General features: G+C 53.5%; 11 protein-coding genes and 1 non-coding gene across 12 annotated transcripts; 6 read left to right on the top strand and 6 right to left on the bottom strand.

Moving 5' to 3' along the window:
- Positions 1–405: 405 nt before the first annotated feature.
- Positions 406–489, bottom strand: SNOG_16676. The gene is given in 2 exon segments: positions 406–441; positions 454–489. It is a non-coding gene; the product is annotated as a tRNA-Thr (tRNA).
- A 769-nt stretch (positions 490–1,258) lies between these two features.
- SNOG_08340 (hypothetical protein) lies at positions 1,259–4,588 on the bottom strand (the record flags this gene model as incomplete). The annotated part of the gene is made up of 4 exons (XM_001798608.1): positions 3,864–4,588; positions 3,541–3,804; positions 3,101–3,509; positions 1,259–3,051 (listed from the first exon to the last, which is right to left on the bottom strand). Exons 1-4 carry the CDS (start codon positions 4,536–4,538, stop codon positions 1,259–1,261), a joined length of 3,141 nt encoding a protein of 1,046 aa, XP_001798660.1. The 5' UTR covers positions 4,539–4,588.
- A 154-nt stretch (positions 4,589–4,742) lies between these two features.
- SNOG_08339 (hypothetical protein) lies at positions 4,743–5,454 on the top strand. Its single transcript, XM_001798607.1, has 3 exons — positions 4,743–4,854; positions 4,909–4,967; positions 5,105–5,454. Exons 1-3 carry the CDS (start codon positions 4,819–4,821, stop codon positions 5,241–5,243), a joined length of 234 nt encoding a protein of 77 aa, XP_001798659.1. The 5' UTR covers positions 4,743–4,818; the 3' UTR covers positions 5,244–5,454.
- A 118-nt stretch (positions 5,455–5,572) lies between these two features.
- SNOG_08338 (hypothetical protein) lies at positions 5,573–7,605 on the bottom strand (the record flags this gene model as incomplete). The annotated part of the gene is made up of 3 exons (XM_001798606.1): positions 5,573–6,619; positions 6,700–7,324; positions 7,436–7,605. 3 exons carry the CDS (start codon positions 7,603–7,605, stop codon positions 5,573–5,575), a joined length of 1,842 nt encoding a protein of 613 aa, XP_001798658.1.
- A 427-nt stretch (positions 7,606–8,032) lies between these two features.
- On the top strand, positions 8,033–9,880 carry SNOG_08337 (hypothetical protein; the record flags this gene model as incomplete). Its single annotated transcript, XM_001798605.1, has 2 exons — positions 8,033–8,108; positions 8,163–9,880. 2 exons carry the CDS (start codon positions 8,033–8,035, stop codon positions 9,878–9,880), a joined length of 1,794 nt encoding a protein of 597 aa, XP_001798657.1.
- Positions 9,881–10,207: 327 nt separating this feature from the next.
- SNOG_08336 (hypothetical protein) lies at positions 10,208–10,964 on the bottom strand (the record flags this gene model as incomplete). Its single annotated transcript, XM_001798604.1, has 3 exons — positions 10,208–10,543; positions 10,570–10,872; positions 10,944–10,964. 3 exons carry the CDS (start codon positions 10,962–10,964, stop codon positions 10,505–10,507), a joined length of 363 nt encoding a protein of 120 aa, XP_001798656.1. The 3' UTR covers positions 10,208–10,504.
- A 253-nt stretch (positions 10,965–11,217) lies between these two features.
- SNOG_08335 (hypothetical protein) lies at positions 11,218–12,357 on the top strand. Its single transcript, XM_001798603.1, has 5 exons — positions 11,218–11,353; positions 11,411–11,545; positions 11,598–11,959; positions 12,009–12,072; positions 12,149–12,357. Exons 1-5 carry the CDS (start codon positions 11,260–11,262, stop codon positions 12,226–12,228), a joined length of 735 nt encoding a protein of 244 aa, XP_001798655.1. The 5' UTR covers positions 11,218–11,259; the 3' UTR covers positions 12,229–12,357.
- Positions 12,358–13,030: 673 nt separating this feature from the next.
- SNOG_08334 (hypothetical protein) lies at positions 13,031–15,123 on the top strand (the record flags this gene model as incomplete). The annotated part of the gene is made up of 4 exons (XM_001798602.1): positions 13,031–13,359; positions 13,454–13,603; positions 13,659–13,994; positions 14,044–15,123. The coding sequence occupies exons 1-4, from the start codon at positions 13,345–13,347 to the stop codon at positions 15,121–15,123; spliced, it is 1,581 nt and encodes a 526-aa protein (XP_001798654.1). The 5' UTR covers positions 13,031–13,344.
- A 1,042-nt stretch (positions 15,124–16,165) lies between these two features.
- On the bottom strand, positions 16,166–16,891 carry SNOG_08333 (hypothetical protein; the record flags this gene model as incomplete). The annotated part of the gene is made up of 3 exons (XM_001798601.1): positions 16,166–16,471; positions 16,584–16,732; positions 16,786–16,891. 3 exons carry the CDS (start codon positions 16,889–16,891, stop codon positions 16,418–16,420), a joined length of 309 nt encoding a protein of 102 aa, XP_001798653.1. The 3' UTR covers positions 16,166–16,417.
- A 56-nt stretch (positions 16,892–16,947) lies between these two features.
- On the bottom strand, positions 16,948–18,273 carry SNOG_08332 (hypothetical protein). Its single transcript, XM_001798600.1, has 3 exons — positions 18,074–18,273; positions 17,386–18,026; positions 16,948–17,333 (listed from the first exon to the last, which is right to left on the bottom strand). The coding sequence occupies exons 1-3, from the start codon at positions 18,208–18,210 to the stop codon at positions 17,209–17,211; spliced, it is 903 nt and encodes a 300-aa protein (XP_001798652.1). The 5' UTR covers positions 18,211–18,273; the 3' UTR covers positions 16,948–17,208.
- Positions 18,274–18,553: 280 nt separating this feature from the next.
- Positions 18,554–19,027, top strand: SNOG_08331 (hypothetical protein; the record flags this gene model as incomplete). Its single annotated transcript, XM_001798599.1, has 2 exons — positions 18,554–18,623; positions 18,711–19,027. The coding sequence occupies 2 exons, from the start codon at positions 18,554–18,556 to the stop codon at positions 19,025–19,027; spliced, it is 387 nt and encodes a 128-aa protein (XP_001798651.1).
- A 12-nt stretch (positions 19,028–19,039) lies between these two features.
- Positions 19,040–23,020, top strand: SNOG_08330 (hypothetical protein; the record flags this gene model as incomplete). The annotated part of the gene is made up of 3 exons (XM_001798598.1): positions 19,040–22,459; positions 22,561–22,724; positions 22,810–23,020. 3 exons carry the CDS (start codon positions 19,040–19,042, stop codon positions 23,018–23,020), a joined length of 3,795 nt encoding a protein of 1,264 aa, XP_001798650.1.
- Between the last annotated feature and the right edge of the window lie 1,150 nt (positions 23,021–24,170).

Here is a 24,170-nt window from a genome sequence, read left to right as displayed (position 1 = left end):
TAGGCTTGGTGCTCAGCTTGTTAGATCATCGACTCTTCTTATTGCAAATATTGTTCCTCTTCCTAACACAATCTTCGAAATGCAGTGGCTACAGTAATGACACCTTGCATGCAAACATATAATGTCGTCGCGAGACACAAACCGTTTTTGAAGCATGACGATGTCATCTAGCGGAACCAAACTTCTCCGCGTAAGCAGCAATCTGTCTCGCTTGCTCCCCTTTATCAAGGGAGAAAGAAACTTGGCCTAGCGTCGATTTGCGGTGCCGAGCAATCTTTCCCTTTGTTTGACATCTGCGCCGACAAAAAAAGCAAAGCTCACCGTTCTACAAGCTTCACTCCTCCCTCAGGCAAGATCTAAACTTGCAAGCTTCAACAAAAAGAAAACCAAGTATGGTGAAGTTTGTGCCCACTCGCGGAATCGAACCGCGGATCTTCGCATATCGTGTTGAAGTACGAGTGCGACGCTGTACCCCTAAGCCAAGCGGGCTTGCTGAATAACACATCCTCAAAATAGCTGTATTATAATCTAGCAGTGACATGGCCACACCGCGTGAAGAGGCTGTCGAAACTTTTACATCGTGTTCGAAAAGCCACGTCAGAGCCGACGGTGGGCTGTGGTGGGGCAAGGGAGGGGTAGCGACTGCGCTGATGAACCCCACTCGGGTATCGGGATAGTAGCACTGGGAAAGTAGCACTGGGAAATTGGAGCTCGCAAAGATGCAGACCAAACAACATTTACATGGGAAAATAGCTTAGCGATAATTGACTGACTGAACGGTTCGATATTCCAAGGCCAAACATGATCTTCCGACTCCTGTACCCCAAAAGTGGAATTTACGTGTTTCTCCATGCTCAGTCTCCCCACACAGGTGTGCATGATCTCTTCTGCGCACTGCTCGCAGTTTGCGGAGTAGTTATATTCCTGGGAAGCTGTGCGGGTTGAGGGGTGCAACAAGCCTTTGGGAAATACTTTACTTGGTCTTGAAGCTGGATTGGGAACTTTATTACAATACTGTTCTGCAGAAATGAACGAAAGACCGTCCAGCGATCGTGTGCGATACACATTAACTCGGAATATTTGGTCAAACTACTCTACGAGCACATTGAAAAGGAAAGAAATGTATTGGCATGTAGCTGATGCATTTCTCTACATGGCGATTGCCGCAATATGTAACATCAAGAAAGGCCTCACAAATATCCTGAAAGTGTAGAAAGTAACATCAGCCGTAGAATTCTTTTATACACACCCATCCACTCTAAGCCGCCGCAGTAGCAACGCCCCCAAAAAGACGCAACACCGCACTAAACACATCCTTCGGTGCTTGAGGCGCGCCATCATTATGGAAAATCTCCTCCAGGTCCTGCTGCGTGACAACTGGCTTGTCATACTCATTCTCGAGCACAAGATCGGCAAGCGCTTTGCTTGCGACTCCTTCTTCCGCCTCCTCAACGTCCTCTACGGCATCAATCTCCATGCTTTGGACCTCGGGTTCTTCCGACTTCTGGTGCAGAGGCAAGGCCAATGATCCAGCTGCCGGGCTTATGGTGCGAATGCATGACCTTGAGTCGAGTGCAATGTATCCCCTCTCGCCCTGGCCCTTCCTTGCTGTCAGGCCGAGTGTGATGCCTGGTACTGTATGCGACCATAATGGGTCTTTGTGCTCCGTGTCGTAGACGAACACTTTCGATGAAGCCTTCTTGAACCTAAAAGAGGGATTGTCGTTCTTTTCAAAGTGAGGCAGAGAGAGAGCGAAGGTTCCATCGACCTCGTTGGTCGCCAAGCGAACGACGGATGTGCGCTCGACAGAGTCGACTCCGGTGGTGTTGATCGATGCACAGTATACCATGTCATCGTTGACCAGATCCCATACAGTGATGCAGTCGGTAACAACGACGAGGCATCGGCCAACAATGCCCAAGCCGCAAAGTACCGTCGCGTCGATCTCGGTCATTGAGCGGCGGATCGCGGCATTGTCGGTGTCGACGAGGTGGATTAGTCCACGGTCAGACTCGGATGCACCAGACACGCCAGCGGCGAGCACTGAGCCATCCGGTGAGAAGGCCAGACGGGAAGTGCGATTATACTCAGCCTCGAGTGTCGCCTCGGCCAGCCAGACCTTGTCGGGATCGGGAAGTGTAATAGATCGGTGCAGCGACCAGTTGACCAGCCCCTTGTTGTCAGCGCCTCGCACAACAATACCATCGCGCAACCTTGTCTTAGGCTTCCAAGTTCGGATAATGTGGTCTTCACCGATAGTTGCGAAGATGTGTTCCTTGGGGTGTGCGACTAGGTCAAGCACCCTGCCGTTGCCACAGACATCCTCAAGGAAATGTGGTGCGTCAATCCTAGTCTCCAGTGTCCACTGTCCATTTTTCTCGTCTCGCCGCCAGATTTTGAGGTACACCTCGCGACGCAGCAGGCGTTGTTCTTCGGTGAATTCGGAGTTGCCTTCGTGGAGGAACGCAGTGTCCGCCCGAGGTGGTAACCACTCGTCTACTGTTGCCAGCCATTGTCCATCGTAGCTCACCTGGATGTGTCTTACATTGGGTTCTTTGATACGCTCACCGTCCGGGCCCATGTTGGGGTCTGTTGCATTGTTGCGTGTCAGAGCTTGTCGATCAACAGGGCGTTGGTTTGCAATGTCAAAGGTCTGCAGGTATGGCTCGGGGAGAACACCACTGATGTTTTGTCGTGGTTGTGATGCAGGTACAGTGAACAGGACCTGTTGTGTGTGTTTGGGATCCACGGCAATCGGTACTGACTGCAGAGCGTACAATGCAGGCTTCCCAGATTTCGTCTCCTTGGGCAGCTGCTCCGGATCCACCCGCCGTGTCTGCACTCCAACTATGTTTGTTTTAGCTTCGAGCTCGGTTGTCGATATCACAATCACAGAGTTGTTTGCGAGTGAGAGGGCGTATGAGGAACCGGTGGGGGAAACGACGACGCTCTCTATCGCTGCGGTCAAATGTGGGAGATGTTGGGGTTTGCCAGTGGCCAATTGCCAGATGGTCAAGACAGTCTCGTCGCCACCAGAGATGAGGTAGTTGCCTAGTAGGTGTCAGCGATAATTCAAAGCTCTGAGAATTGCGAGTCTAACCATCAAGGGACCACTTCACTGAGCCCACCGCATTTCTGTGCCAATGCAGTTTCTTTGGTCTCAGACTCTCCACACTATCTGTTCTACTCTGGTTGCCCTTTTGAACACTCTCCAGCGCAGCAAAACTTGCCAGTATATCCTCGAAGAGAAGTATGACACCAATCTCATCACCCACTGCTAGATCGAGAACGTCACGCTGATCTTGCGCCGACTTCTTGCCATTCTCTGGAACCTCTCGCTGGCGGAAGTATGTGTCGCATGTGGTGACGCGCTTTGAGAACTTGAGCTCGCGCCAGACATATTCGAACTCTTGCACAGCTGTCTTGCTGACCTTCAGCCGCTTGCCAACAGTGATCGAGTCGGCTGTGGAGATGATGACTATATTGTGCCCTGGAGGAGAACCTGGATGCTTGTGATTGCCGTAGATCGGTCTTGAGTACGTGTTTCAGTTCTGTTTTTGAGGCCTGTGATTTGGTGCGGAGAGCGTGCACGTTGACAACATGCTTGTCGCCTGTTTCGTGGCAGTATACGAGATCCTCATCGGTACCGGGCTGCGTGATGACCACCATGTTGCGAACGGTAGCTCCAATATCCCACCTAGCAATCTTCGTTCCTGCAACCCAGTCCCATAGTGAGATAAGGCAGTTCGAGTCGGCGACGTAGACGTGCGAGGGATTGGGTTGAAGATAGCGCATATGCCGTGACTACGCCCGTGTTGCTAGCAGCCAAAAAGTGCGAGAGGAGAGACGTGTCGGCAGCGTAGATTCTGAACGCCTTTGGGATTCGCGAGGAGCAGGCACTTTTCGTCCTGGGAGAAGACGGGGTCGGTAGGCAGAAACCATCCTCCTTGTACTTGGGAGACGGCCCATTTCCCGGGAGCCTTCTGCTTGTGCTTCTTCGCGGGCGCTGAGCTTTGCACCTCTGCCACCTCCGCTTTGGCGGCTTCTTTGCTCTCTGCCACTCTCTCCTTGAAAGACTTCTTCGCAGGCGCAGCGGGATCCTGTATGGGCGATTTCGTTGGTGTTGGCATCGCCTGTGCGCCCAAACCTTCTACCGGCCCATCACCATTCAGCTGCTCATTCTTGCTGTCTTTCTGGTCCTGCTTCCGCTGCTTCTTGCTCTGTTTCGAAGAATTGCTTTTGTCAGGGCCTCCATTCTGCTGAGCCTCTGCGTCCTTGATCGGTTTCGTACTCGATGGGACTGCCGCGTCCTGGTCGGGCGCACCGTTCGCCTGCGCTTTCCGCGATGCTTTCTTCGTCTTGTCCTGTGTCTGTGGAATCGCCTTCGGTCCTTGTGTCGGCTCAGCTACCTCTGCAGCAACCACATCTTCCTCCGCACCTGCCGCAGTTGCATCGCTCTTCCTCTGCTTCTTCGCCTTCTTCTGCAGCCCGGCCGCGCTTTCCCTCTTTCTTTTCAGCTGCGCACTAGTTTCCGCCATCTTGAACGTGTGCGCGAAAAAGGAATAGGAACAACGAGTGGTGAATTGGTGTTGGCGGACAAGTTACAATTCGCGAAGCTCGGCCCTAGCAGGTCGAAATAATTTCTGAAGCTTTTCACCGCCCGCGGCACGCTAGTGTGTTAGCGCGCGCGGGCAACTTTCTTTGACATGGCAAGGTAGCTGCGACACCACGCTTGGATCTCACCTTGTTGCTCGCAGTCTTCGAGAAACTTGGTCGCATAAACCGTCCGCATATATCCGAGTTGTCTATCGCGCCAAAATGATCGTCCCCATCCGTTGCTTCTCTTGCGGCAAGGTACGACTAAACTCCACAGAGCCCAAAGCGCGGCGCATTCTAACTACATTGTAGGTCGTCGGTGATCTCTGGGAGAAATACATGGACCTTCTCACCGAAGAGATGGCAGAAGGGTAAGCCTCACTATTCAGTCCCTATATACAGCTCCCGCTGTGTAGCCAAGATCCACAACCCGATCACACCCTCTGCCACCCAGCATGGCCCTTTCAGAGCTACACAAGACCAGCCCCGCTGACTCTCTCTCCTCCAGCGACGCCCTTGACGCCATTGGTCTCCAACGCTACTGCTGCCGCCGCATGATCCTCACCCACGTCGACCTCATCGAGAAACTGCTCAAGTACAACGCCAGCGAACGAGAACAGGCCAGGGCAATGCGCGCAGGGCGATAAGCGAGGGCTACGACCAAGGATAATTTCGCAACAAGAACACGCGTGCCAGGAATGAAATAGCGTCAACCTCGGAGTTTTGGAAAGGCATGGAATTGGCGTTATAATAGGTCGCAGGAGCATCACGATGCCTTCTGTAGCATAATGGAAATGAATCAGACAATAAATGCGCTACATGTCTTTTTGAGGTGTGGGCTTGGACAGGAACCACGAATCGCGCATCAAACAGTACATATGCTATGCCTAGGGGCGATACGTCGAAACTGAACAGTACGCGCAACGACTTGATTCATACACGATTCAGCAAAAAAACTCCATTCTGCCCCACCCGCCTAACACTCTCCCTTCCAATGCCCCTCCACCCACTCCGTCATGACATCCGTGAAACTCTTCCCCCCATCCCAACTCGTCGTATCCTCAATCCCATACTTCTCTCCCACATACTCCAGCGCCAACAACACCCACTTCTGGATAAATTCATTGTACATGAGATCGACCGTTTGCGGCTCATGCTCGGCGTCGAACCCAATAGCCGACTGGATGCAATTGGGGACGTTGAAGAATTCGATTTGCGAGTGGATTGTGTCGTCGCCGTCGGTGCCGGCGTCGTCCTTGGTCGTGTAGCCGGGGAATGTTGAGGGGTCCGAGGAGGGCTTGAGGATGTTTTGACCGTGGGATTGGGGCGCGAAGGAGCTGGGGCTTGAGGACAGGATGTGTGGGCGGAATCGCGCGGCGTGGATTTCTGGCGGCTGGAGGAATGTGTTCTGGTCCATCATTTCCAGCATGATCGGACCTTCGTTGTTGAGCAGCTTGATGACTTGGCTGGCGGCTTTGTACGGCAGATCAGGGATGTAGCGGAACGCAGACGTGAAGGGCGAGACAAGGAATTTTGTGTCTTTTGTGAAGGCGCCTTTGAAGATGTCAAAGCGGATGGCGCCGGTGTTGGTAATTAGGAGTGCTTTGCCTCCGGCTTTGATGCGGTCGGATTTGGAGACTGTGTCGGGGATCATTTGCTCTTCGATCAGGGTGAAGATGCTCTGATTGTGAGGGTATGGGCGGCGGTTGACCCAGTAGTCGTGGGGAGCACAGCCATACTTGTGGGTGAGGTCCAGGGATTTGCGGGCGTTGCCGATAGCTTTGGAGACTTTAAGACCGTGCTCGGTGGGAAAAGACTTTTCGTCTTTGCCGCTGTGGTGCTGCATGGAGAAGAGGTTGTTATCGATGTAGCGCCGAGAGAAGGTGAGCTTTGCCTTCTGAGTTGCAGCGCCTTCATCTTTTGAACCGCCAGCGTTGAGTCCGTCGATGGACATGAAGCCTAATGTCTCCATGTAGCGACCACTCTCGAGAGCTACAGAGCCGCTGTCGAAGATCTTGTAGTCCTGTGTCCTGAATTAGCACTGAGTGCTAAGGATACTGTTACGAATAGAGGTCAAAATTTCGAAGGGCTGACATTACGTACCCGAATGTGCGAGTGGCCACCGAAGAATTGGATCGGCGTATCCCAGTGCGCAGAGCGAATAGTCTTGTAGAGCACTTTATACTCTTCAGAGCGGATGTCGACATGACCAAATACGACGATCAGATCGACCTCCTTGTCTCTAATCGCCTCCATAAACCACTCCTCTTTAACGGTGTCCTCCACTCTTTGAACGACGGTATTATTCGCATTTCCAGTGAAGTCGAAGATGAATCCGAAGGCCAGGATACGAATACCCTGATTCTTTGTGTTAAACTTCTTGTAACGCGGTGCAAGCGGAACCAGCTTCCCTGTTTTGGGATGTATGATGTCCAGGTTGGAGGCTAGGTAGCTCCCTTTGAAGTCGGGAACAGTGTGGATATACTCTCCCTCAGCAGTATCGGCTTTGTATAACTCATGGTTACCGGAGCTGATCAGATCGATATGCTGCTCCTTGGCAATTTCATAGGTGAACTTTCCTCGCGGCTTGGAAGAATCATAAATGGCGTTGCCTTCAACACGATCTCCAGTATCGACAATCAGAAGGTCGGTGCCATCTGCATCAGCTCTATCGCGCAAGTGTTTGGCAAACGAGACATAGTCGCCCCAATCAGCTGAATACGAAGCTCTGTGCTATGGTAAGCAGTGCGAACAGCAACATGTTGACATATTGAGACGCAAGTCTAACTAGCGGACGCATAGAATGAGGATCCAGTTTAGCTGAGATAAGGTCACATACTCTTGGAGATGGCCACCCCACCAGCCGTGAACATCGGTAGTATGCAGGAAGTTGAGCTGCGCCCATGGTAGCTCACGCAGGGGTGCAGCTTTCGGCGAGGGAGCTTCTGGTTGGATGCAAGAACAGCTCTTGAGTAGGGCAACAAGAACAACGCTTCGATGCAGGAACATGTTGGGGACGTGGCACAAAGAGATGTCCCTTCACTTCGGACGACTTGTGAGGGCTGTCAAGGTGGCGATGCAGGTACTCAGGCCCCGTGCCTCCTCGAGTGCCTAACAGGTGCCTTGAATGACTAACGACTATGTAGAAGACGGCCTAAGAGAGCTTTTAAAGACGCGACTGTATGGCAACCAAACGACGATAGGGCCAATCAGGCAGTGACGTTGGTGCTGCACGGCACGCTGTACGCTGGCACGAGTGGTGACAGTGACAGGGATGGTCTAGTATGAATTCCGGAGCTCCGTGCATAGCAAGCCCTGGAGCTCAAAATAGTTTAACTTGATAGCATTTCCTCACACCACAACACCAGCCACCTCAACACCTGGCCCATCGACTTGCAATCCTCACGCGCAATTCCTCTTATTCAAGTCGCGCAACATGGCTCGAGCTGCAGGAACCCGCGCCGCGAGCGCAAAACCCGCACCCATCAAAGCAGTAAAGGTCAACGGCACTGGTACGTCACATCCATCTAACGAGTATGGACCGGTGCTAATTCGTCAAGGTCCAGCACGACGCGCAAAGACAGCAGCGCCCGCCATCACCAACGGCGATGCAGAAGATTCAGCATCCGAGTCTGAGCCTGAACCAGCCGCAAAGCGTAAGAAGAACGCGTCTGAGCAAATATCATCTCGCGCTTACAAACCTCTAGCTGCCGCAAAGGGACGCGCAAAGAAGACAGCCATCCCAGTGCCTGAGCCCAAGGCAAAGCCCGCACCCGCGCCCGCGAAGACCAACAAGCGCAAGAAGGACGAAGCGAGCGAAGAAGAGGCCTCGCCCGAACCTGAGGCCAAGAAGGCAAAGGTTGATGTAGATTCGCCCGCAGCAGAGGAGAAGCCTGCACCCAAGAAGGCAGCAGGACCCAAGGTCAAGGGCCCGCGACGAGTGCGCGGCGAGAAGAAGGAGATCATCGACGTCCGCTACACGGAGCCGCTCAAGGTCTTCGTCTTCGGCGAAGGCGCGAATGGCGAGAACGGCTTTGGCGCGACCAAGAAGGCCATTGACATCAAGCGACCGCGCTACAACGAGCTCTTGACCAAGCACGAGGTTGTGCGAATCGCAACCGGTGGCATGCATGTTCTTGCATTGACCAAGGACAACAAGATCTTGTCATGGGGAGTCAACGATAGCGGCGCGCTGGGACGCAACACAAAAGATGCAGTCGTACCGACGCGTGATCTCGACGCCGACGACAGCGATTCCGACTCAGAAGACGAGACGGGCGGCTTGATCGACCTCGAGGCTACCCCGACCGCCATCTCCGACGAGTATTTCCTGCCAGACACGACGTTCGTCGACATTGCTGCCGGCGACAGCTGCTCGTTTGCCATCACCACAGAGGGCGCCGTCTACGGCTGGGGCACGTTCCGCAAGAACGAGGGCATTCTCGGCTTCAAGGGCAAGGGTGATGTTGCAGAATACCCACAGTACATTGAGGGTGTCACCAAGGCCACCCAGATCGCGTGTGGTACCAACCACGTCTTCGTTCTCACCAAGGATGGCAATGTTTACGCATGGGGCAATGGTCAACAAAACCAACTAGGTCGCCGTCTGACGGAGCGAAACCTCACCGAGGGCTTGTTCCCCAGCAAGGTCGGATTCCGCGATCTCTCCTTCAAGAAGGTCAGCCACAAGCTGGTCTCCATTAGCAGTGGCGACTACCACGGCTTTGCGATCGCAGAGGACGGCCATGTCTGGTCATGGGGTGTCAACAACTACTGCGAGACCGGATACCCTGCCAACGCCGGTGCAGACGACGCCAACGTCTTGACTCCTCGCATCGTGGCCAGCCTCGAGGGCAAGCAGGTCCAGCAGGTTGCCGCAGGTTCACATCACAATATCGCGATCACGAAGGACGGACAGGCGCTCGTCTGGGGTCGCTGTGATGGTTCGCAAACCGGTCTGCCCAGCGAGACTCTGGCTAGCATTGACGACGAGAAGCGTCTGATGAAGAACAACGGCAAGCCCAAGATCTTGATTGAGCCTACCCCCCTCTCCGACCTGAAAAACATTGTCGCTGGCTCGTGCGGGCCCGACCACTCCATTGTCATCGACAAGGACGGCAAGGCTTACTCTTGGGGTTTCTCGGCAAACTACCAGACTGCCCAGGGTACTGACGATGACATCGACACACCCACCCTGATCGACAACACTGCTGTACGGGACGTAAAACTGGTCTGGGCCGGCTGCGGTGGCCAGTATGGTGTGCTTGCCAGCAAGAAGGACTAGTTTCCTCCTCTTCTATTTCCTTTGATACCAGATTGCGATTCCCATCTTCGACATCTACGTTTTCTTTTCCCGAGCTTTTCGAAGCTTTTCAGATTGGCATACAAGGCGTTTTTGAGACATGTGCAGATTCATGCATAGCGGTCTTCTGAGCTTGGGAAGGTTTAGACTTATTTCTGTCTGGCGTGGCAAAGGCATCGGGTCGTGGGCGTGCTATTACGCTTGATGAGACCTGGAGGATGCTATTGCCACTTGTAATAGCACAATATCATACTTTTCCTCTTGATGAAAATGAAGTGTCCTGCCGTGTGGGATTTGTGTGAGATATTCGTGTATTGCTCTTACAGCTAAGCGTCAAAGCTCGCCACTATGATACATAATATGCAGTTGCCGGCCTTTCCAGCCAGCGAGAGCTTTTGCTCCGTCCCAAAACTCCAACCTAGAATGACATGCTTCCCTGACGCATTGTACAGCCCTCGGCCCTCCTACCATCATATCGCAGCATCAGTCTTTGGCCCCTCCCTCGCCGCCCTCAACGTTCTCTGCACCTCCTCGTGATCCAAAACACTCTGCCCACCCCCATTCTCCACCCTCAGAAGATTCTCCTTATACGGATGCGCCCTCTCCTCAAACGTCTTCAAGCGCGCCAACCTCTCCTTCCTCAGCCTATTCTTCGGCAACATGCCACTGACCGCTTTCCTCAGCACCTCGCCGCCGCCCCACTTGGCAATCATGCGGTCCATGCTGATTTCCTTGAGCGAGCCCGGCCGCGTCGTGTGCGTGCGGTATAGCTTCTGGAAGCGCTTTTTGCCCGTCGTGTGGATGTTGTTGCAGTCAATGGCGACGACGTAGTCGCCGCAGTCGGTGGATGGGTCGAAGATGGGCTTGTGCTTGCCCATGAGGATCAGGGCGATGGAGGAGGCGACGCGGCCGAGGGCGCGCGGGTCGGAGCCGATGTCGATGAGGTGCCATGAGCGGGAATAGGCGAGGCGAGTCTGGGAGATTGTGAGTATGAGGACTTGGGGTGATTGTGAGGTTGGGATGCGGAGGTCCGATGCGTGCGTACCTTGCCTACTGTTTGCGACATGTTGGCTGTGTGAGGCCAATGGCCGGTGTGCTATCTGACCGCGCCTTTCCCCAGTTGATCTGAACCTTGCAGTGACCGTAGAAAACGACGGGAGGCGGGATCGGTGTGGTCGTGTCGCTCGCGATGTCGAATTGAAGATGCCAAGCCGCATGGAACAATTTCGCGGAAGCTGCGATGCAGCGCGATCACGTGTGGTCGGTATTCGGTCATTGCGGGCGATTTCAAATCGACCAAGTCAAGCACCACCAAACTTGCTCAAGCCTTTTGATTTCACATCAAAGATTTCTTTCCCAAAATGACGGTCCCAGTCTTCGAAACAGTATTCGCAGTGCCTATGACCTGCCAAAGTTGCATCAATGACATTGAAGGCAGCTTGCAGCAACTGAGTGGTACGAGCGCTGTCGGCTATCGCCAATACGTCAGAGTAATCACTGACCATGACATAGGAATTCACAAAGTTTCAGCAAACCTCAAGGACCAGCTAGTCTCTGTTGAAGGCACTGCTCCACCTTCTGCAATAGTTGAAGCAATACAGTCTACTGGACGCGATGCTATTCTACGTGGGTCTGGAAAGTCGGACAGTGAGTATGCGATTCTCCGGTTTCAGTGCTTGAGATTAACAAGCATATTCAGGCGCTGCAGTGTGCATCTTGGAATCACACGCGGCCCATATAGAGAACAAGGTTCGCGGATTAGCACGGATGGTCGAAGTAGCACCTGGTATGACCATCATCGATTTAAGCATACGAGGACTGTCTCCTGGAACTTATCACGCCACTGTGCGAGAAAGTGGTAACATCTCTGAGGGCCCTGAAACTGCTGGTGCTATATGGGAAGCTTCGAAGGCCAAGAATGAAGGCCAACCATGTCGGGGCATCTTTGGTACAGTAGAGGTAGGGAAGGGTGGTGTTGGCGCCGTCTTCTTAGACAAACCGATACACATCTGGGAGATGATCGGACGGAGCATCATCGTCGCCAAACAGCAGGATGGGAAGGTCAGTGTAACTTGATTACATGAAAATCAGCGGCCCTAACGTTTCGCAGTTTGACAAGAACGATCCGGATACGCTAGTAGGCGTCATCGCACGGAGCGCAGGTGTCTGGGATAGTAAGTGCTTTTTCGATTCGTCCGCTCGAGGCGAGTCATTGCTAGGTGTGAAACCATGCTGATAGTGCTATCGCAGACGACAAGACCGTATGCTCGTGTTCGGGGAAAACGGTCTGGCAGGAGCGCGATGAACAGCGCGATCGAGGCATGCTGTGAGCGAGCGTGAAGCATTGCCAAGTTGTATGAGGCTCAACAAGGCCGAAGAGGCTCTACCAAGCTAAACATGATGCTCTACCAAGCAGCATAGGTATGAGATTGTACCAAGTGAGAAATGAGGCTATACCAAGATAAATGAGGCTCAATTTGTGGTGATGAAGTGCCATGCGGATGCCGTGCCTGGTCGTAGATCTCCTGGGCATGTGCCTGGAAATCTAGGCCCGAAACTGAACATGCACGAACACGGACTGCGCGAAGCCTGGCCGGTTCATGCGTTCATGCCTGGAAGCCCCAGGCGATCGGATGAGTGGCTGCTGCACTGAGGGCTCGTCACGTGGGTGTCTCAGTCGGTAGCCGGCCATGTAACGCTTCTCAAACGCAGCCAGCTCACGATGGCAAGGGGGCAAACTCGATTCACTCGATGTTTGCTGCGGCGCGGCGACACTGGAGATCGGAGCGAAAGCAGCTGCCGGCTGACTGCGGCGCGTAGAAACAACATAGGACTCTGAACAGAGTTGGACGATGGCGTTGTTGTCAGGCTGGCATGGGACGGGTGTGCGGCGTGGTAGACAGCTAGACAAGGCCGTAACCGCTGTGGATATGGGCTTCACGATGCAGGGGGCCAATCATGTCGAGTCGTGCACGTAGCCGCGGTGCCAGCCAAGGCTTGTCTTCAGACGCGCTGGGACTCAGATTTGATCTCCCCACCTGAGCCACCCTGCAACCGCCCGCCAAATTCACTGTGTCTCCTCAAGTGCTGCGCTCGAAACCTTCTACTCCCTCGCCCGACCCGCCAACTTGTGCCTGATCACCTGCGCGCCGTACAATCGTTTTCCTGGCCCAAGTCCACCACCACATTCCCACCTGCACTACTCTTAGCTCTAATTGTGGCGTCACTCTCGCTACCACCACATAACCACATAATACCCGACGTCGCGCCCACCATATAGCCCCGGCGGCTACCCGTAATCTGCACGAAGCAAAGAGGAGGAAACTGACCTGAACGCGCACGAACCGGAGCACCGCCTGTCCATCCGTACCGTGGAGTAGGAGCAATTGCTCACTGAGACTTGACGACACCATACTGCCGGGTAACTAGTGAAAGAACCACTCGTCATGTCTCTGAAGCAGGTGCGTGCTCGTGCCGCCTTCGGTCCTTCCGCACGCAACCGCGAAGGACCGAAGGCGCCTTCCTTCCGAGAATCGATAACTGATAGCGGGGCAGGAAATCGAAACCTGGGTGGCAGCCCTCGCCAGCTACGATAACAACGAGTTCGACGAGGCATTAAAGGTCTTCGAGGGCATCTCCGACACGTCCAAGATCCTCTTCAACTGCGGTGTCATCCATGCGACACTCGGCGAGCATGAGAAGGCGGTAAGTGACGGATGGGCCCTGTCTATGCGCTCGAGCCCGCGCTGACACTCTACAGGTCGATTGCTACCAGCGCGCTGTGCGTCTGGACCAGTATCTCGCCGTCGCATACTTCCAGCAGGGTGTGTCCAATTTCCTCATGGGCGACTTCGAGGAGGCGCTGGCCAACTTCAACGACACGCTCCTGTACCTGCGCGGCAACAACAACATCGACTACGAACAACTCGGCTTGAAGTTCAAGCTGTATTCTTGCGAGGTCCTGTTCAACCGTGGTCTCTGCTACATCTACCTGCAGCAGAGGGATGCGGGTCTGCAGGATCTATCATTCGCTGCGAAGGAGAAAGTGGTTCCCGACCACGACGTAATTGACGAGGCTATCAACGAAAACGCAGAGGTACGATCGCATAGTTCAGATGCATGATCTGTATACTGACTAAACCCAGGGCTACACTGTCTTCTCCATCCCCGTGGGCATTGTTTACCGCCCCAACGAAGCCAAAGTAAAGAACTTGAAGACCAAGGACTACCTTGGAAAGGCACGCCTGGTTGCCGCGTCGGACCGCGCCAACGCCTTCACCGGATTCGCCGGATCTGAGATCAAGAAGGGTGCAACTGTAGCAAAGGACGACAGACCTGAGGAGAAGCTCTCGTTCGCCGCCACCAACTTGGTAAAGCCGGAGCTCCAGAGCCGAGTACGCCAACAGTCGGAACCGCCCATGAACCGCAACATGTTCCCACCGACCCCACCGCCAGAGTCCGACGGCGGCCGGAAATCCAACGGAAGTGGCGATGCTCCCGCTCCCATGAGCCGTGCTCAATCAGTGCGCGGTGGTGGTCCAAAGCCACAGCCACTGAACCTTGGGCGAGCAGCATTCGATCAGCCTGAGCCTCCTCGTCGTCAAGGTACACAACGCTCTGCATCTGAGCGACCTCCACCAAATCGCAGCGAGTCTCAGCGGAATAGGTCGCAGCAGCGTGATAATAAGCCGCGTCGTCGTGGATCTGACGACGATATAATCGACGACTACTACGAGGATGATGGCTACAGCCAGCCATCTCGCGGAAGCCGTGGCCAGTACGCTCGCTCGAAACAAAGCAGACGACCTGCATATATTGAGGAGGAGGACGAAGACGATTACGACGGTAGCGATCTCGACGATGCCGAGTTCGAGATGATGTCGCGCTCCAAGTCAAGGAAACGATCGCCCGCACGCTCTAACCGATCCGGAGGCAGCAATCGTGCCAACGTGGGCAGCAAGATCCGAGTCAAGGTTCATGCTGGAGACACTCGCTATGTCTTCATTGGCCAGGATACCTCGATGCGCGACTTCTGCCAACAGATCAAGGAGAAGTTCGGTGTGCGGAACAACTTCAAGGTCGAGTTCAAAGACGACGGCGACATGATCACAATGGCGGATCAAGACGATCTCGACATGGCCATCGACACAGCCAAGAGTATGGCGAGAAAAGAGAACAGCGATATGGCGAAACTGGAGGTAAGTCTTCCCCTTCATACTCAATGATCTTAAGCAACTGCTAACATGCTCCTCAGGTTTGGGTTAGAGAAGTTTAGAATTGAGATACCCCAGCATCATAGCATGCTACGACACCATTTCTTTCTGGCAGGGTACACTAGAGCGCCGCCCATTCTCCCCTTTATCTATAAACGCATATTCGGCGAGGCGCAATTGTGTGCAGGCCTTTGGTGGCCTGTTTTCCATTTCTCTCTATCAATCTTTGCATAGTATATAGCCCGCCATCTCTGTCGTTGTTAATTATTTAGCGAGCATTGCTCTCATTACTTGTCTTTCACAGCCGGACTGTTGATTTGTCCGGGGCGGGGGCTTTGCATTGTACGATTTGGAACGTAATTTGAAGAAACAAATATTTCTATCGCTATTATTCGCAAGGCAGCTTTTTTGATAATGAGTGACTTATTGGTGACTTGACTTTACTGTGCCTTAATCGCACGCGCGCAAACGACGCCACCAGCGCTTCCACACGCTCATCCATTCACCCACCTACCGCCAGCCAGCAAGTCCACCAACACTCACTCATGCTGACTCCTCACCCGCCGCCAAACCAACCCTCTTGCCGCCTCCTCACCCGCCGCGCCGCAAACCAACATCTCCCACGCTCACGGGACGCCTTCCATCCGACATCCGTTCAGAAACAACACGCTCCCACCACGCGAGTATCAGACCACTTAGTTTTGACACTTTTAGCGTGACGAAACGAGACGCAGCGTTGACGTGCTCGGGAAGGGGAGTGCGGGTTCTGGGGGGTTGATGTCGCACTACAGTACATTGTCTGAGCTCGAGTAACCAAGCATTCTGTCACAGGGAGGAGACAGGTGCTTGCTTGTCTTGGTAAAGGCTGTGCGGAAGCGTGTGGAGCGCGCGATCGAATGTTCGAGGAGTGGAGGGTTGTGGTGCAGATTGGGTTTCAGATTATTTGTAGTTCGGGGGAGGGGAGAGTGTGATGTAAGAGATCCGGGTGGGCTTAGTTCGGCCATGGATGAGGAATTGGAAGACTGAGATTGTGAGAATGAGATGTGTGGAGTAGTGCGAGTAATGTGTGTGTGTAGATGTTGTTTCAGGTGTTGTACAGATTTCTCGTTGTGGTCCTTTTTCGGACCGGAACTAACCATCAGTCATTGCTGTGTTCCTTCCTAAACGCCATCTCCATATCTGTTCTCTACTGTTTCCTCACTTTTGTACAGTTGTAAGAGATTTTCAGGGCGCTCTGGCTCGTCTTCCGGCTCGTCTGGTCTGGCCTCATGGCGTGTGCTTCGACATCCTTTATCGTAAAAATCATTTACGCGGGCAGAAGGATCTCAGCCCAGCTGCTGTGTAGAAATGTGACGCCAATCTGCGCATGAACTGTCAGCCTCTGTTCATATCATGCGCTACTATCGCATTCTTTGCCTGTGCTGGTGAACATCTACTGGGGACATCTCCATGCGGCTCCGGGGGCTTCTTACAGCAAACAGGCCAATAGCAGTGACGACGCTCCTGTTCTCCTTGTCTGTGAAGGCGTGTAGTGTGTTTGCTGCAAAGCTGGGCTCGGCGAGCGTGCGGCCCTTTCCGTGAATCTGCTTGGGAGGCATATTTGTGAAGTCGTCGAAAAGCACTACTCAGGGTGTCAGAGATGTAAAGCTTCAAATGGCGACTGTAGAGGCATACGTAGAGGTTGGAGGGGAATCGCTTTGGTGGGGTTGCTAACTTGTCGGTGATGCGCTGCCGATGATGCGGTTCGAGAAACTTTTGGGAAGCAGCGAACGAGCGTCATGTGCTTATGTCATCACCCCATTTGCTAAGAGAGCGAATCCCTCTTTTCCTCTCACATTGATACTTTTAGTTGTACATTTAAATGGATGATTATGTACAGGTGTATAACATGGCAAGTTACGAATTTCACTTCAAGTTCTGCTCGCTAGGCCATCTTCTACTCTCCACCTTCCCTCCTTCAATTCAAATCTATACAAGTGGTATCATGGTTCTACTCTCAATATCTGACGTCCCCGTTGAAATGCGTTGATAGTCTGGCGGTATTCACAAAGCCGTCAATTCGTAAAAAGAAAAGAGAAGCGCTACACAGATGTTCATCTACAACTTCGACTTCGTGCCCTTGCGGGTGACGGTGCACTGGATAAGACCGTTTGGATCAGTCTGGGGAGCGAGAACGGTCGCGTCCTTGCCCGTGTTCTGGATACCCTTATGCCATGAGAGGTCTACCAGGTGTGTTAGTGATATATGCAACTCGACATAGATAGTGAAACATACCAATCTCGAAGTAGTGCTTGTTGGGTAGCGCGTAGTCAACAGCGTCAACTTCAGGAATGGTGGCCAGTACCTTCTCGCACATCTTGTACATTGTCGCCTGGACACTGGCGCTCTCGTCCTCGGCAAAGATCTTCATGGTGATTTCTCTTGCAGCTTTCCATGCAGCGTTGAAGTCGATTGACTTTGACTCAGCAGCATTCTTGAAAAGCTTCCATTGCCACCCAGCCTCGATATCTGTGCTGAGAATACGGTCCCAAGTCTCGGGGAGTTTGGTGAATTCATCACGGTGGAAGCCGTGGAAGGCGGATCCGGTGCTCTTGAGTACGAGCAGCTTTTCAATCTTGGAGCGGATGGAAACACCCTGGCCTTCTCTTGTGACCGACTCGACGACGCGGAGCTCTTCGCCATCACGGTAGAACGAGTGTGGGTGCGGTTTGCCGTCGATATTCATGCGGGTCCATCGGTGCTGGATGATCTTGACGTGTGCCGCGTGGATATGCGGGTAGGTCGCGATGAAATGGTCGCCAATGATGGCGGCGAACTGCTCGGGGGGATCAATCGGGTGCTGCTTGGCGAGGATGTATGTGGTCTGCTTCTGGGTGTCGGTAGCAACGATGACTGAGTTGTCCGCCTTGGTGTATCTTTGGCGCATTAGTGGGAGCTGGAGTCTCGGATGCAAGCAGCTTACGAAGTCTCAATGTCTCCCTCTAGCAGGATGCGGATCGTCTGCTCAACGATGGTATGGGTGCCGGTCTTGGGGTCTTTGTCGACCTTGTATAGGCGGACGTTGTCCTTGCCATAGCGGGCATAAGAGAGCTGAGACATGATGAGTGAAGCCGTGTGAAGGGAGACTTGATAGGAGTCAGTCGGAAGCTAAGAGTGGGTGATGCCAGCTTGGAAGGAGGAGAAGTGAAGTAGTTATAGCATCAATTGGCGAGCTCTTATCTGATGACTACTAACGGCGTCCGCCGAACTGCACGCTGTTCCTTTTCACGATTAGAGCGCGAACGAGCTCTGGATGCCGACATCAGAGGCGGCGAGGCACGCGATGCCATTCGTCGGCATGGCTGTCGGCGACCTCCGCCATGGGAGCTCTGGGATAACGGCTGCAAGCGAACAGTGCACGTGACGCCGTCGGAGCTTGCCTCTACCATTGAGTCCACCCAGCATGGTAAAGGTGCTGCAGCTGGAGGAATTGCCGGGCCCAAATGCGGGAGACATCAGGCCAGCATGGCGAGGTTCGCGGATCCTCGAGCATGCAGCTGCTGCCGATGCGGCAAGGCGGGCCACATGAGAGGAGAGCTGGCACGGACGCGGACGCCTAGACGGGTCCCGCTCCAGGGCTGCGACTTTGGAGACGTTGGCGGGCAACGTCCCTGTAGATGCCCACGCTGGAGCCACGCTACACCATCAATTGCAGTCCCTCACCCTCGCCCGCATCCTCACTGTCCCTATCCGCCACACACGCTCACTAGCCACAACTCCCGCACCGCCGACGCAGTCTCCACCACCGCTCCTTCTCTCTTCAGCCACACGCCCCCGCCCAGCCGCGCCCGACTACTTTGGAACTACGACGACAGCTCATGCGGCACGAGGAAGGCATCGCCGCGACCGAGACATGCGATGTGGTTGGGAAGCCTAGGGTGAAGGCCATATGACGGACCAGGGCTCCCTTCTTGCGCCCAGTCGAACCAGAGATGGCCGCGCTCTATCGTCTGCGACCACGGCGGCCGCCAGCGTCATGTCGCGGAATGCCGCCTCGTATGCGACAGCAAACACAGGGCCGGGCAGCTTCAACACGCAATTGACGCCCACCATCTCGGGCGAGTCGCGAGCGCGCCCGAGCTTCGACATGCACGCCATCACCGTGGACGACAACGACAACACCACCTCGGAACAGAGACAGGCCGAGCTGCAGGACCAGATAGAGAAGGAGACCAAGATCAGGATCGGCTCGGAGAATCTGCTGGAGGCTCTGACGGCGAAGAACGCCAAGAAAGAACAGCGCCTCCAGGTCGAGGAGCAGCTCAACATATCAAATAGGAAGCTAGCGCAGCTCAAGTCAGGTCTGGCCGCAGAGATTCAGCGATCAAAGGACATCAAATCGCCGCCAGCGGATCCCCAGAGCAGGCTGTCGTACCTGTTCCGACGCAACCTGTCACGGTCGCCATCACGACATGTCGCCAAGACCGAAGAGGAGGACGGCGACGAGACAGAATCGCCGACTTTTGTCCTGGCCGAGATACTGCAGGCACTTGAATCACAGGGCATGCAGCCCGAATACTACGTCGAACGAGCGAACTCTCTGGTCCTGCTCTTTAAGAGACACGCGACACTCAAATACGATCTCGCATGGTCAATCTTCGGTCTACGCATGCAGACGATGCTGCTCAGCGACAGCCGCGAAGTGGTAGCAGCCGCCTATCGAGTCATGCGGTATGCCTTCACAGATCGCAAATCCCTGCGCATTGTGCGAGCACTGCATACCGATTACCTCGTCATTTTGTCACTAGTCAAGGAGGGCAAAGCCAGCGTAGAGCGAGAACAGGCCATGAAGTTTGTTCGCGCATTCCTCGATGTCAAGGACGGCGTGGAAGAGATTTCACGCGCTGTAGTACGCATCGTTGTCGCAGTGGCAGAACACGCCGACGATCGTCTGAGGAACATTGCGACGTTGACCCTTGCTGAAATTCTTGTAAGAAAACCTTCTCTTCTCGTTGATGCAGGTGGAATGGGCGTGCTGGCGGACGCACTTGGAGAAGGCAGCTACCACGCCGCTGAGAGTGTTGGGGCTTCTTTCATCTATCTTCTTGACACACCACGCCGCCGGCGGCTCCTACGATCTGGACGTGAGCTGGAAGCACCCTTTGCCATGTTTACCGATGCGAATGCAATTCATGGACCTTCGCATGAGGAGAAGCTGAAGGCCAACGCCAAAGTTATCGCGTCCTTGTTGAGGAGCTGGCCCGGACTTCTCTCTTTATGCATGAACAATTTCCTTCCCCTCCGCTCGCTTCTCTGGTCATTGCAGATCCCCACCCCTCATGTTCGCAACATCATCCTAGAACTCTTGTTCGACCTTCTCCGAATCAAGCCTCCATCATGGTCGTCATCTTTTCTCGCAGGTCGCAGGCTCACTACCTACGGACGTGTCACCAACCTGAAAAACCAACAAATCAAAGAATCGTCTGCATCTGGTTCAGACGACAACACGAACAAGTGGAGCTTACTGGATCATTATGTCTCAGTCGTTCTTGCGGCTTTCCTGCATGCAGGCCTAGTGCCAGCACTGCTGCTTGCAGAGCAAGAGTCTCTAACACAGGCTTTGAAACGGAAAACGATACTGTTGATTGGAGAGGTCTTGAAAATGGCGAACGAGCTCCTACCGCCAGATTGGAGTGCTCAGCTACAGGTCATGCCGGAGCTATTGCACTCCGCTGCGAAGTTTCAATCGGAGGATAGATTCGTCGCAATTGGCACAATATACCAGGTTGATAGCGTCAACAGAACCTTGTATCGCTCTGGTCCAACGACACTGTACAACAACAAAGCCACCACAAGCACAGACACTGAGGCATCAGCTCGTCAGACTGATTCGTCCAAATTCCAAGCAGCAATGCAGGTGGATGAAACAGCTTTCCGTAATCTCATGGTCGAGACTCAAGTCCTGAACACAGTATCGTTCCAGAAGTGGAGATGGGATGTCATCATGAATATCATTCAAGGTCCGCTACACAACCCCAAACGCCTTGACGAAGCCATAAAAGTCACAAAATTCGTTCATCGCCTACTTGGCTTTTATCGGCCCTTCAAATATCGATTTTCCGAAGTCAAAAACACAAAGCCAAACCAACGTTACGTCCGAGCAGGGTGTGCTTTGATCGACACGCTTCTGCAGAGCCCTGAAGGCGTGAAACACCTAGGCGACAGCAAGTTCATTCGACAGCTCGCTGAGTGCTTGTCGCACTTTGACAGAATGAGCGGTTTGACCTCAGAATCACCTATCTTCCAGGCTGATCGCATGAATGAGACATTGACTGGTGGCTACTTTGCGCTCCTGGGTGCGCTGACGAAGGATCAAAGAGGCATCCAGATACTGGAGCGATGGAGAGTCATCAACATGTTCTACCACATCGTAGAGCTCAACGACCGCGATGATCTGATCAAGACACTTCTCAGTAATATGGACTACACTCTGGACGGCCATATACGCATCATTATCTCGAAAGCGATGACATCATGCTCAAAGGAGATCCGAATCTTTGCTACAAGATTGTTACGCAGGTACGCAACAAAGCCAATGCAATTGACGGGGCCCCAGGGCGTCGCGGAGTGGGCAATCAAGTTGCTCGTGACGCAACTTTACGACCCTGACGTAGAAGTGTGTGAAGTTGCCATCAAGATTCTAGAAGAGGCTTGCAACCAAACCGAGTCTCTTGAGTTTGTAGTGAAATGCCGACCGGCTTTGGACCATCTCGGCGAAATTGGTGCTCCACTTCTTCTCCGGTTCTTGTCGACTTCCGTTGGGTACCACTATCTAGACGGGCTGGACTACATCACAAGAGAGATGGACGACTGGTTCCTTGGGAGAAATGATACTTACGTGGCCTTGATTGAAGCCTCGATGGCGCGTGCGCTTGCCGACATCCCCGAGAAGCCATCGGCACAGTTATCCTACGATGACGCGCCGGAAAACCCTGAATATGGTCTTGTGCCGCCACACTTCTACCGCGAACTTACTAGGACGAAAGAGGGATGTAAGCTGCTCAAGCAGAAAGGCCACTTCGACGAATTCGTAGCCACAATTCGTGACTTTGCGATGGAAGATGATGATCCGGAGATTATCGTCAAGGTCAAAGGCTGTCTCTGGGCCGTAGGCAACGTCGGGTCGATGGAGCTCGGCGCCCCGTTTCTCGAGAGCTCCGACGTGGTACAATGGATTGTGAAAATTGCAGAAGAGTCAGAAGTGATGTCGCTCAGAGGCACGGCCTTTTACGTCCTAGGTCTCATCTCGCGCAGTCTCCACGGTCAGGAGATCCTGCTGGAACATGGATGGGACGGCGTCGTCAACGATGCAGGCGAAGCACTTGGATTCTGTCTACCCCTGCATTTCCAGAAGCTGTTCACGGCAAGTTCCCAAGTTGACCTGTTAACACAGATGCTAATACTTTCTAGATGGCACCCTGGATAGCTAAGTCAGAAGACATCAGCTGGTCACGCAAGACCGAAGTGAAGGTTGCCATCACCGACGACGACCCTGTAAACGCTCGCATATTAAAGCTTGCGACTGATCTTGGCAATACGGTGCTAGCGAAGAAGGCTGCAAACGACTTGCAAGCGTCAGTACCCCGTTCCATAAACAAAGACCCCACACTGATATGATGACAACAGTATTAAGGCGAAGAAAGCATCAGGGTTTAGCAGGCCATCCATCTTCCACAAGGTTATGCAGATTCTAGAAGCGCATCACTTCCGCCTTCCAGCGTGCCGGTTTGTTCTAGATCTGTTTGACAAGCGGGTCCTGCAGCAAATCGTGCTTGAGGAAGAAGACGAGGAGCAGGATGACGACAGCAGCGAGTCAGAGTCAGACTCGGACATGGAGCAGACGGAGACGAACGGCACGAAGGCATCGTGAAATCCTACGACCAAAACAAAGAGAAATCGGAATATCGGCTCGCGGCGTTCTGGCGTGCGACAGGCAGTCCAATGTACACTATCTTGTGGGTGGGGTCGAGGATCGTAACATTCAGGCTAGGGGAATCTTGAGTATGGGGTTACCAGGTACCATTTTTGTTGATTTTCAATAAGCTCGGCGAAATCTGACCGGCATGGAGCTTAACTTGGGCATGTTACGCGAAAAAAGGATTGCGTGCGATGCAATATGGTGGAATTGAATGCATGGCAACAGTCGAATTGAGAATATCAAAGGGTCATACCTCGTTACGCGTACCCAGTCCTGTAGAGAGCCGCGTTCAGGTGAAGACACGCGAGCATGCGCCCCCGCCTTCAAGTGCGTCACGAGAAAGGGTCCATCGGCACCGGCCACAAGTGTTGACAGCTGCGGCTTAAGCATCCTTTAGTGTCTGCTCTGATTGGTCTGGTATGACCTTGATTCGACGTGCATCAATGACGCGTGCAAGCCTTTTTTGAAGACCGCCGCGGCGTAGCAGTACAGTCCCTACAGGTGTAAGTGGCCGCTTCAACGCTGCGTCGTGCAAGAGGCGTTGGGATGATGCGCACGGCCTGCCAGGTCTACAATCTTCTCTATGTTGTCCCAATCATGCGCTCTTCTGGGTATCTCTCACAAAGGGTCTGCTGTACATAGATATGCAACATACCAAATAACGGCCATTATCACCGTAGCCAATGATCGTAAAGTAGTCTACCCCGGAAAGGGCTGCAAGACATGTAGACGATGAAGGAGTGCGCGAAGTTTTGCTGTGCAGTATACTGCCATGTCCGTGATTGGTTTAGCGAGATCCGCGATGCGCGGGCAAAATGTCGATTCGGAAGCGGCCACACTTTGCCTGACTGATCGGAGCCACCTTGAACGGGAACCCAGCCTGCACGAAACACCAGGCAGTTGGACTGGATCGGCCGATCCCATAACTATCCACAATGGATGACCTCTTCACTCTTCCGCGCATGATTCAAGCCCCTACTTTGTCTGGCGCCTCCCCACTTGCCTTCTTCGACCCCACGCACTTCTCAAGTGCCTCCATTGCCACTCTACCTGTACTCATCGCACATTAAAGACCTTTGAGCCACACGTTCGAAAGTTCTTC

Source organism: Parastagonospora nodorum, assembly GCF_000146915.1.
Source record: "Parastagonospora nodorum SN15 chromosome Unknown scaffold_12, whole genome shotgun sequence".
NCBI classification, from domain to species: domain Eukaryota; kingdom Fungi; phylum Ascomycota; class Dothideomycetes; order Pleosporales; family Phaeosphaeriaceae; genus Parastagonospora; species Parastagonospora nodorum.
The sequence above is the reverse complement of the archived record's forward strand: the minus strand, read 5'-3'. Positions and strand labels throughout refer to the sequence as shown.